The sequence below is a fragment of the Pinus tabuliformis genome, chromosome 2_2, assembly GCF_031772625.1.
Source record: "Pinus tabuliformis cultivar Carrire ecotype Pingquan chromosome 2_2, CPIR1, whole genome shotgun sequence".
NCBI classification, from domain to species: Eukaryota; Viridiplantae; Streptophyta; class Pinopsida; order Pinales; family Pinaceae; genus Pinus; species Pinus tabuliformis.
The window spans coordinates 1,092,905,803-1,092,915,912 of NC_142300.1; the positions used below are offsets into that span (position 1 = coordinate 1,092,905,803).

Sequence of the window (10,110 nt, forward strand, 5' to 3'; positions counted from 1 at the left end):
ACTGATCTTTCAGTTGTCATCTCTATTGATATTGTTAGGCCTTCTTTCAATTTCAATAGCTTCCCTGAATTTACAGTGATGGAACTACGCAACCTTGGCAATAACCTTGGCCTCCTCTATTCAAACATGATGCTTGGTCTTTTCCGCATGCTCTGCTAACACTGAAGACTTGGTTCTCCCATGTCTAAGGTCAGCTGCATGTTCGTTGATCCTTTGATGGATGGAGCGCCCTGCTTCCCTGATGTAGGGGGTCCCACAAGAACAAGGGATCAAGTAGACTCCCTTCATGTCTTTAGGGTCAATGGGATCTTTCACCAACCGGAGAGATTTACGAATGGTATTGAGGGGCCTAAAGGTTGAGGGAATGTCATACTTTCTAAGGATTTGAGTAATCTTGTTCGTGGTTCCCTGGACATAGGGAAGATTGACACCTAGTAGGCGTTCTTTAGGTTCTTTTTTAATTAACGAATTTCTAGAGGTTTTAAGGAAATCCCTCTGACCTAGGCACCTACTATAGCCATTCTCCACAAAGACATTAAGGAGATGGGATTTCTCCTTATCGAAGCTCTCATTATCAGAAATCCTAAGGGCATGAGTAGCGAGGTTGTTAAGAACACCCAACTTTTGAGCAGGGAAATGATGGGAATCGGCATGAAGATACTACTTAGTATGAGTTTTCTTCCGGAACAATGAGTGGGAGAGTGAACCGTCCTTATTCTTAGATATAAGAATATCTAGGAAAGGGAGGCAACCATTGACCTATTTTTCCATGGTGAACTTGATGGCGGAGGAATGACAGTTGAGGTGATTGAAAAAGAGATCCAACTCCTCTTGGCCATGGGACCAGATGACATTAGTGTCATCTACATACCTTTTCCATAGCCTGGGTAGGAGACGGGCCGAGGCTAAAGCTTTGGCTTCGAAATCTTCCATAAAAAGATTCGCAACAATAGGGGATGGGGGGAGCTCATGGCAACACCACAGGTCTATTCAAAGAACTCACCCTCGAAACAGGAAAAAGTGGAAGTGAGACAAATCTCAACCAGATGCGTGGTATCGGGATCTGTCAGGCGATAGATCACTTCCAAGGCTTCCTTTATAGGGATACAAGTATAAAGGGAAACCACATCAAAGCTAACGAGAATGTCCTAAGGGTTAAGTTCTATGTCTTTAAGCTCTTTAATGAAGGATGTAGAGTCTTTCACGAAGGACTCTATACGACCAACTAGGCGCTTGAGCTTAAGGGCAAGGAACTTATCTAGAAGGTAGGTCGGACCACCAATGGTGTTGACGATAGGCCTCAGAGGAGCCCCTTCTTTGTGAATCTTTGGCAACCCATAGATCCTAGGAGTAATGGGACTGCTCTCAATGAGTTTATGGCATAGGGAACTCACAGAGCTACTGGACTTGATGGCGAGAGCCACCACCCTAGAAATTTTCTTAAGAGGGTTCTTAAGCAGTTTTTTTATAACTGCCACTATTGTAAAGATGATCTAACATCTTCTTACGGTAATCATCCCTGTTAAGGATGACCATCGCCCCTCCATTGTCAGCCTTCAGAACGACGATATCTTTGTTCTAGTTTAAGGATTTAAGGTCAATGAATTCCTCATTGCTGAGGTTCTTCCGAGGGGGCTTAGCCCTTCTAAGGATGACAGCACAATCCCACCTAATAGTGTCCTTGATATTATCTAGAAGATCTCTAATCCCATATTCTACGTCGTAAATAATGTCATCCACCGGGATTTTTCTAGGGGCAAGGGCAGAGTTTAAACCTTTGCCTAAAAGTCTAAAAACAGAAGGGGAAAAAGAAAAACTAGATAAGTTAACAACTCTATTATTCCGGGAGGGAGGGGGAATAATATTCTGGTCCAGATTCATAACCTCATTGTTTTGGTTATAATTGTTATCAATAACAATATCATTGCTAATATTAATGTTGTTGTTAACAGATTCTTTATTATTGTTATTATTATTAATAATATTACTAAGACTATCATGGTTATTAACTTTGTCACCTATATTATTATTATTATTATTATTATTAGTAACCAAATTATTATTATTATTATAATTATAAATATTATTATTATTAAAATTACATAAATTATTATTATTATTATTATTATTAAATAAAAAATCATTATTAATATTATGTGAAAACTTAGAATCAAGTTTGGGCATAATACGTGAGGAATTTTTTAAAAAACCATGATCACGTAAAGGTGAGATTGCACCATCCCTTAGGTCCGTAGCACCAATGCTAGTATCTTCATGCTGATTCCCATCATTTCCCTGCTCAAAAGTTGGTTCTTAACACCCTCGCTACTCGTGCCCTTGGATTTCTGATAATGAGAGCTTCAATAAGGAGAAATCCCATCTCCTTAATGTCTTTGTGGAGAATGGCTATAATAGGCGCCTAGGTCAGAAGGCTTTCCTTAAAGCCTTTAGAAATTCGTTAATTAAAAAAGAACCTAAGGAACGCCTACTAGGTGTTAATCTTCCCTATGTCCAGGGAACCATGGACAAGATTGCTCGAATCCTTAGAAAGTATGACATTCCCTCAACCTTTAGGACCCTCAACACCATTCGTAAATCCCTCCGGTCGGTGAAAGATGCCATTGACCCTAAATACATGAAGGGAGTCTACTTGATCCCTTGTTCTTGTGGGACCCCCTACATCAGGGAAGCAGGGCGCTCCATCCACCAAAGGATCAACGAACATGCAACTGACCTAAGGCATGGGAGAACCAAGTCTTCAGCGTTAGCAGAGCATGCGGAAAAGACCAAGCATCATGTTTGTATAGAGGAGGCCAAGTTTATTGCCAAGGCTACGCAGTTCCATCACCGTAAATTCAGTGAAGCTATTGAAATTGAAAGAAGGCCTAACAATCTCAATAGACATGACAGCTGGAAGATCAGTAGCTGTTGGATCCCTGCTCTTTCTTCTTAGTCTTGCTTTCCTTCCCCCCCACCCCCCACCTCTTTTTTAACCTTTTAGAGCTTTTGAGGTTTCCCCTAGATTTCCCAAATCCTTCTCGTTTGAGCCTTATCTTTTCATTCCTCCTAGGGTTTCTCCTTTGACTCAGTGTTTTATTAATGGTCCTTCTTGACCTTCTTGTTTTTAAAGATGTTTTAAATAATTAAATAAGTTAATTTAACAACCATAGAATAATATTTAATAAAAATAAAATAGAATAGCATTCTTGTCCCTAGGGAACTAAATAAACTTAATAACCAATGAAAAACTTTCTAAAACCCCCCTTTACTTATTCGTGGTGATTTAAATTGAATAAATTAAAAAAGAATTAAATATATTAATAACCAAAGAATAATAAATGAATAAAATAAATTAAATTATATTAGAATTTATAATATTTATAATTATTTATTAGGAAGAAAATTTTAATTACTAGAATTATCATATTATTAACTATTTATTATAATTATGTGTCTCTTTATAATTATAATAATTTTTCTAACCCTTGAATTCTCTAATATTTTAAAACTTTTTAACTACTAATTTAAAATTGATTTATTTTATAATTAATTTATGTTAATATATATTTATATGTACCTTTAACTTATAATTTGACCAAAATATATTTAGCTGTTTATAAATAATCTATTTTTACTTTTATAACTATCTAATATTTATATATTATAACTTTATAGGTAACAATTTTAGATTAATTTAATTAAAATTATTTTATTTTTTATTAATTTATATATATATATATATATATATATATATATATATATATATATATTAATTAATTAATTAATTTAACTATTTATAGATTACTTTATAACTAACTAATATTTATAATTAACTTTGATAATTAACACTTTTAGATTAATTTATTTTATGAATGACTTATTCAAATTTACTTATTCTAATATATATTTATAATTATACAATGATCTATTTCCTATTTTAATAAGAATATTAATTTATTTAATAAAGTTTTTAACCTTTATCTAAGTCAACTAGTTGTTTCGTGGTCAAATGTAGTCGTTGTCATTATAGCCTTATCTAAGTCAACTCGCTGTTTCCCGTCAAATATAGTCGTTTTCATTATAGCCGTTTCCTGGTCTAGAATGTTCTGTGATCTTTTTAATATGCCTGTTCATTCAACTTGTCGTGACGATGAACCACACTAATTAGTTGGAAAAGCGTCGACAACGATTTTCTACATATGATTTACTCGAAAATTCTTCTTATAATGATTATGGATCACAAAAGCCTCAATTAAAAAAACCTTACATAGTTTATAAAATGTTTATTTGTCCATCGTAATAATATTGTGATATTATTTTCTTATTCTCTTTTTTTAATTTTTTCGATTTACATGTACATAGTTTACATAATATTATCAATCTAAGACCAAGAGATTCCTAGGAATTTGGCGTTACATAACATCTATGTAAAAGTAGAGAGTGTAGTTTTCGTAAAAATTTAATACGCTTACGCAAAATGGAAAAAAATTAATAAAATGAAAAGTAAATGCAAAAGATAACTTACATAAAATAAATGGCTTGTGGCTTCCTTTCAATCAGTATGGAAAGAAGCTAAAGACTGACCGAAAGATTTCTTACAAAATTTACGTGTGAGAGAAAATACTAAAAGCTTGATGTATTTGTCCTGAATTTGCGTGCAGGGCTATATTGGGTTGATGGCCGGTGTATTTTGTGTAGTTTATTACATTTATTAATTTTTGGTGTGGATGCATGATATCCTTAAATTTCTTCACATCTAAAATTCTTTTCAGTGCAAAATACAATGTTATTTTTTCATCCTTTAAAATGTATTTTTAAATGATAAATAAAATATATATATGATCAAATAAACTTTTTAAGTATAAATTTTTTTTTTCCATAATATATACATTATTTTTTAAAAATGATATATAATATATATATACATAATTGATAGTAGAATATTTTATATAACATGTCTATCCAGACTTTTTATCAGGCAAATTAAAATGGTTTTTTTTATTAGAAATGTATTTTTTAAATATATGTTAATTTGATGTTAATATAGATCTTTCCAAAGTTTATTTAGATTTCTTATTGAAATATTTTTGAAAAGTATAAGATTTAAACATACACATTTTGTTTACTTCTGATTTTTTTACACCGTATTCATTTTTTTTATTATAGCAGATATTGTTTTTTTTTTAAACATATTTTTTATTTTTATTTTAAAGAAAAATTAAAAAACTAACTTACTTATACATAGCATCATACTGAATTGTGCATTGGTCGAGAGTTCGGCAGGCTTAACCTTACATGATGGGGACAAGCGACTACGTTTCAATTTACTTATTGAGTGGAGGGAGCGTTGGTCAAGAGTTCCGCAGCGGCAGGCTCACCCTTGCCGGATGCGGAATATAAAAAAAATATCATACTGCATTGTAAAATAAAATTAAAAAAAGACGACATAAATGAAATAAAATTATTTAAAACCTCCCTGGATTACAAGATGGTGAGAGACTTCATTAAAAATCAAATCAAATTAAAATCGACTACAAGATACTTCAGGGGTCAAGCACGGTGGTCGTGTCTTCTACCTGACATAAACTAAATATCAAGATTCAAGAATAGGGTTTGAAATTGAGAGTGCATTCTAACCAAACTAAACTGAATATGGAGATACCAGAAAAGGAATTGAAATTGAGGGTTCATTTCCCACTTGCACTGTGTGGTTACCCGCTGCAAGTACTTGATAAGCTTCAGTGTCAAAGAAACTCAAACTGTCACAAGCATTGACATTTATTGAAACGATTTCACTGCTGTTAGCCTTGACAAACACTCTTCTGAATTCTACCAAACGCTTTTCTGGAGCTCCGATGAGACCTGCAGGAGGAACAGTGTAGAGCAGAACAACATCACTGCCATCTATGTTACCTCTGTTCTTCACTTCAATATCAATCTCTATGTTCAATCCCTGACATGCTTCACTCGAATCCTCCAGGCGAACAGAGTCACAAGGATATGCAACAGGATCCACAGGTTCAAACAGAGAGTAGCATTTCTGATTATTAGTCAAGGGCACTCTCAATGTTGTTCGGGGAGAATGAGATCTTATCAGATATGTAAAATTGGTGTAACTCAGACCATAGCCGAAGGGATAGACTGTGTCGCCATTGTAAAATCTATATGTTCTTCCTGGGTACCCAGTTGAATTGGCTCGCATGTGCATATCTGCCATGCTAACCTGCTCCACATATTGCTCTGGATACCAAGTCATGGGAAGACGACCACCTGCATGCATATAATAATTAAATGTCATGTCACAAATTGGGTCTGCTTGAGTCAATTGTTGCCGAGGCTCTGAATCATGAGAAATAAATATCTTAGTCAACAGAAGGGCTGAAACATCCATCGAAAAAAAACACAAAAATTCTAAAAAAACTGGATGTCTATGTCTAGTACCTGGATCATATGCTCCAAAGATGACCTGAGCTATGGCATCTCCTCCCCCTTGGCCTGGATATCCAGCCCATATAATCCCTGAAACTTGGTCTAAATTTTTGGCAAAACTGACATCGACTCCACCTCCAGACATGATAACCATTATAACTGGTCCTTTGGAAGCATTGGCCACCGAAGTTACAAGTTCCATTTGATATCCAGGTAACAATAGACTCTCTCTATCATGTGATTCTGCCTCTTGAGTTAGATCTAACCCCACAACCAGAATAGTTGCATCAGCTACTTGTGCTGCCTTTACTGCAGGAGGTATCAAACCTGAATCGTTACATGCCACATCCAAGCATCCAGGTCGATATACAGCTTTAGTGTATTTCCCCAACCCATGTACAGGTGGGGAGTATTCACAAGGAACCCCTGCCATGCAATGCAATTCCATATCATATTATAGACTTAAATTGATTAGACTTAATGGATAAAAACATGCTTTTATTTTTAAGAGGTTACAGGTTCAAGGATAAAATATGTATGCATTGAATCTATCAATTAAATTTCTTAAATTAAACAAAAAGTCTTCATGCAGCAATTTGGTGTTTAATTTGACCATAATCTTAAAGTTAATAATAATTTCATTTTCAAAACTGTAATACAAATGAAAGAGAAACAGAAAATATACCTGCATAGTTGCCTATCATAGGTTTTGTGGCATCAGCAAGAGGTCCAATCACAGCCAAATTTTTAATCTCATTTGTTGATAGAGGCAATGATCCATCATTTTTCAGAAGTACTATACCTTCCCTGGCTGCCTCAACAGCTAACTCTTGATTTTGAGCACTGCAGACGTCCTTGGGCCCCAGATTGGCATAATACTCATCTACCTCAAAGAAACCTAATCTCATCAAAACGATGTACATGTTTATCAAAGCTTTATCCATATCTGATTCCTTGGCCTTTCCTTGAAGAACTGCGGATTCTAGATAATCCGGATAGAACAATCCACAGTCCAAGTCCAATCCTGAATCAAAGGAAAAGCCCATGAAATGGAGTGAATTATTCATGCTATGAGACACAAGATCAGAAGAATATAAACCATTGCAACATTCTCTATATTTCTAGACCAACCTGCTCTCAAAACAGATGCCACGGCCTCTTCTGGAGTTTTTCTGTAGTTCTGGTGCTCAAATAATACTTTAATAGAGTCACAATCAGACACAATGTACCTAAACAACATAAGTTAGAATCATGGCAACCAGTTGAAGTCTACCAGTATCATAGGTCTGAATTGCTAAAGGACTCGATACTAATATCATTTTCTTACCCATTGAGATTCCATTCCCCTCTGATGGTTTGCCCCAAAAGCTTCGGATCTGCGCAGGTGGGAATTCCATCAATTTGATTGTAAGAACACATTACACTACTGACATCCCCATCCTTAATGCATGCCTCAAAAGGAGGTTGGAAAGTATCCATCATGTCCTGTTGAGTGACCTGCCTCCATTCCAAACAGAATCAAAATCAATTTAAATTTAATGTTATATTGTTATGTCTAAAATTAAGATGAGTGTTATTGAGTCAAAAGGCTTACTTTACAGCTTACTATGATGTGTAAGGACGTTAGTCATCAAAGTTGTGAAATTTTGTCATATTGATAAAAATTAAAATTAAAAAAAAAATCATAAAATATTTAAATAATACCCGCTGCATATAAAAAAATTGGATGGTTCTCTACCCATATTAGATCTATATTTAAGATGAATCAATATTTTTTTATTTAGTACAAATTTATAATGGTAATAAATTACACACCTGTACATTAAAATAAATTGGATGGTTCTCTACCCATATTAGATCTATATTTAAGATGAATCAATATTTTTTTATTTAGTACAAATTTATAATGGTAATAAATTACACACCTGTACATTAAAATAAATTGGATGTTTCTCTACCCATATTAGATCTATATTTAAGATGAATCAATATTTTTTTATTTAGTACAAATTTATAATGGTAATAAATTACACACCTCTACATTAAAATCATAAAGAATAAAGTTATTCCATAAATAAATATAATAAACAATATACTCATATTAAATCTATATTTAAAATAAATATATGCTGATTTATTTATTTCAAACCTTATAACATCATCAATTACATACCAGTGCATTAAAGTCATAACGACTGAACTCGTTCCACTGATCGATATCATAAGCAGTGTAATGTTTGCAACAGGCAGCAACTTTCAATCTCCCAGATGAGGGATCTGGGTGATCCTGTAAACCTCTGACATAGTTGACAGCATATCTGCCAACGACAAAAGGGTCCTCGCCTGGAGTTTCTAGGGCACGACCCCATCTTGGGTCTCTTAAAACGTTAATGTTAGGACTCCAATATGTCAATCCTGCTAAGCCAACGTTGTGCATGGCTCGCGCTTCAGTGGACACCGCCTGCATTCAACGCTATTCTATCCAATTCAAAGTCTTATTTGTCATCCCATAGATTATCCTTTCAAAAATAACCTAGAATTGAAATTTTTGATTGGCCACTGGGTGCTGAAATGTATACTAATTAATAAACAATTAGTATTTACCTCTCCAATGGTTCTCCATAGAGTTTCATTAAAAGAAGCAGCTGTTAAAATGACAAGAGGAAAGCTCGTTGCAGCAGGTACAGGGCCTTCGAATTTGACACCGGGACCAATGTTAGACAGTCCATGCAATGCCTCAGACCACCATTCATATTTGGGAACTCCGAGCCTCCGTATTCCAGTAGCAGTGTTTCCCATCTGGTTAGCTTTGTCAGTCAAAGTCATCCTACTCACCAAGTCTTTTGCACGCTCTGCAAATGGCAACGATTTATCACAATATGGAAGGTCCTTCATATTCAATCCCAAAGCTTGAAACCTCGAAGGATCACACACATATTCAGCAGACGCTGCTGTAGCATATTCAGCCCATCCGAGTACAACAGTAACAATTAAGAACGCAGCCATATTATCCCGAGCCATTGTCAAACTGAATGACTACCTTTCGTAAAATTCAAACCATGGATTACAACTGTGAGGCTTTTAGTTGCATTTTATCCCTGGGACTTGTCATTGCATGACACCAAAAGCCCACCAATATAGCAAGAATATTAGAAGAGGAAAAAGCTAACTATGAAGGAAAGCCATAAATTCTGAAGCAAATACTTTGAAACGGTGGGTCCCAAAACCCTAGCAAAGTTCACACACAATGTGTTTACTTCGCTGGCATATTGGGTAATTTTTTTTGCATACGGATATATCTCTTCTTAAGGATATATCTCTTCTCAATACTAAAAATTAAGGATACTTTAGTTAGGAAAGAACAATTTATCTTCTCTATAACATGTTAGATTTAATGTTTGGAATACCACAATAACGCAATCTGACATTTATTTGAGAGAGTGTCATTTGAAGTAGTTATCATTTTTGTTAATTTTATGAAAACATATATTAGGAATAATCTAGAAGGACAATTATATTTTAAAACCGGAAAATTTATAATAGGAAAATAATTTTAAATTAAAGAAATATAATTTAAATAAGAGTTATGTGGTATAAAATAATTAATAAAATATTATATTTTTGTATCATAAAAAATAAAGAAATATGATTAACTAATATTATTTATATTAAATATATGGG

At 34.2% G+C, this 10,110-nt stretch overlaps 1 protein-coding gene across 1 annotated transcript; it reads right to left on the reverse strand.

The window, feature by feature from the left end:
• Window positions 1-5,641: 5,641 nt before the first annotated feature.
• On the reverse strand, window positions 5,642-9,324 carry LOC149197205 (putative beta-D-xylosidase 5). The gene is made up of 7 exons (XM_089408599.1): window positions 9,034-9,324; window positions 8,603-8,890; window positions 7,757-7,926; window positions 7,561-7,658; window positions 7,115-7,453; window positions 6,442-6,855; window positions 5,642-6,270 (listed from the first exon to the last, which is right to left on the reverse strand). The coding sequence occupies exons 1-7, from the start codon at window positions 9,322-9,324 to the stop codon at window positions 5,642-5,644; spliced, it is 2,229 nt and encodes a 742-aa protein (XP_089264725.1).
• Window positions 9,325-10,110: the final 786 nt, after the last annotated feature.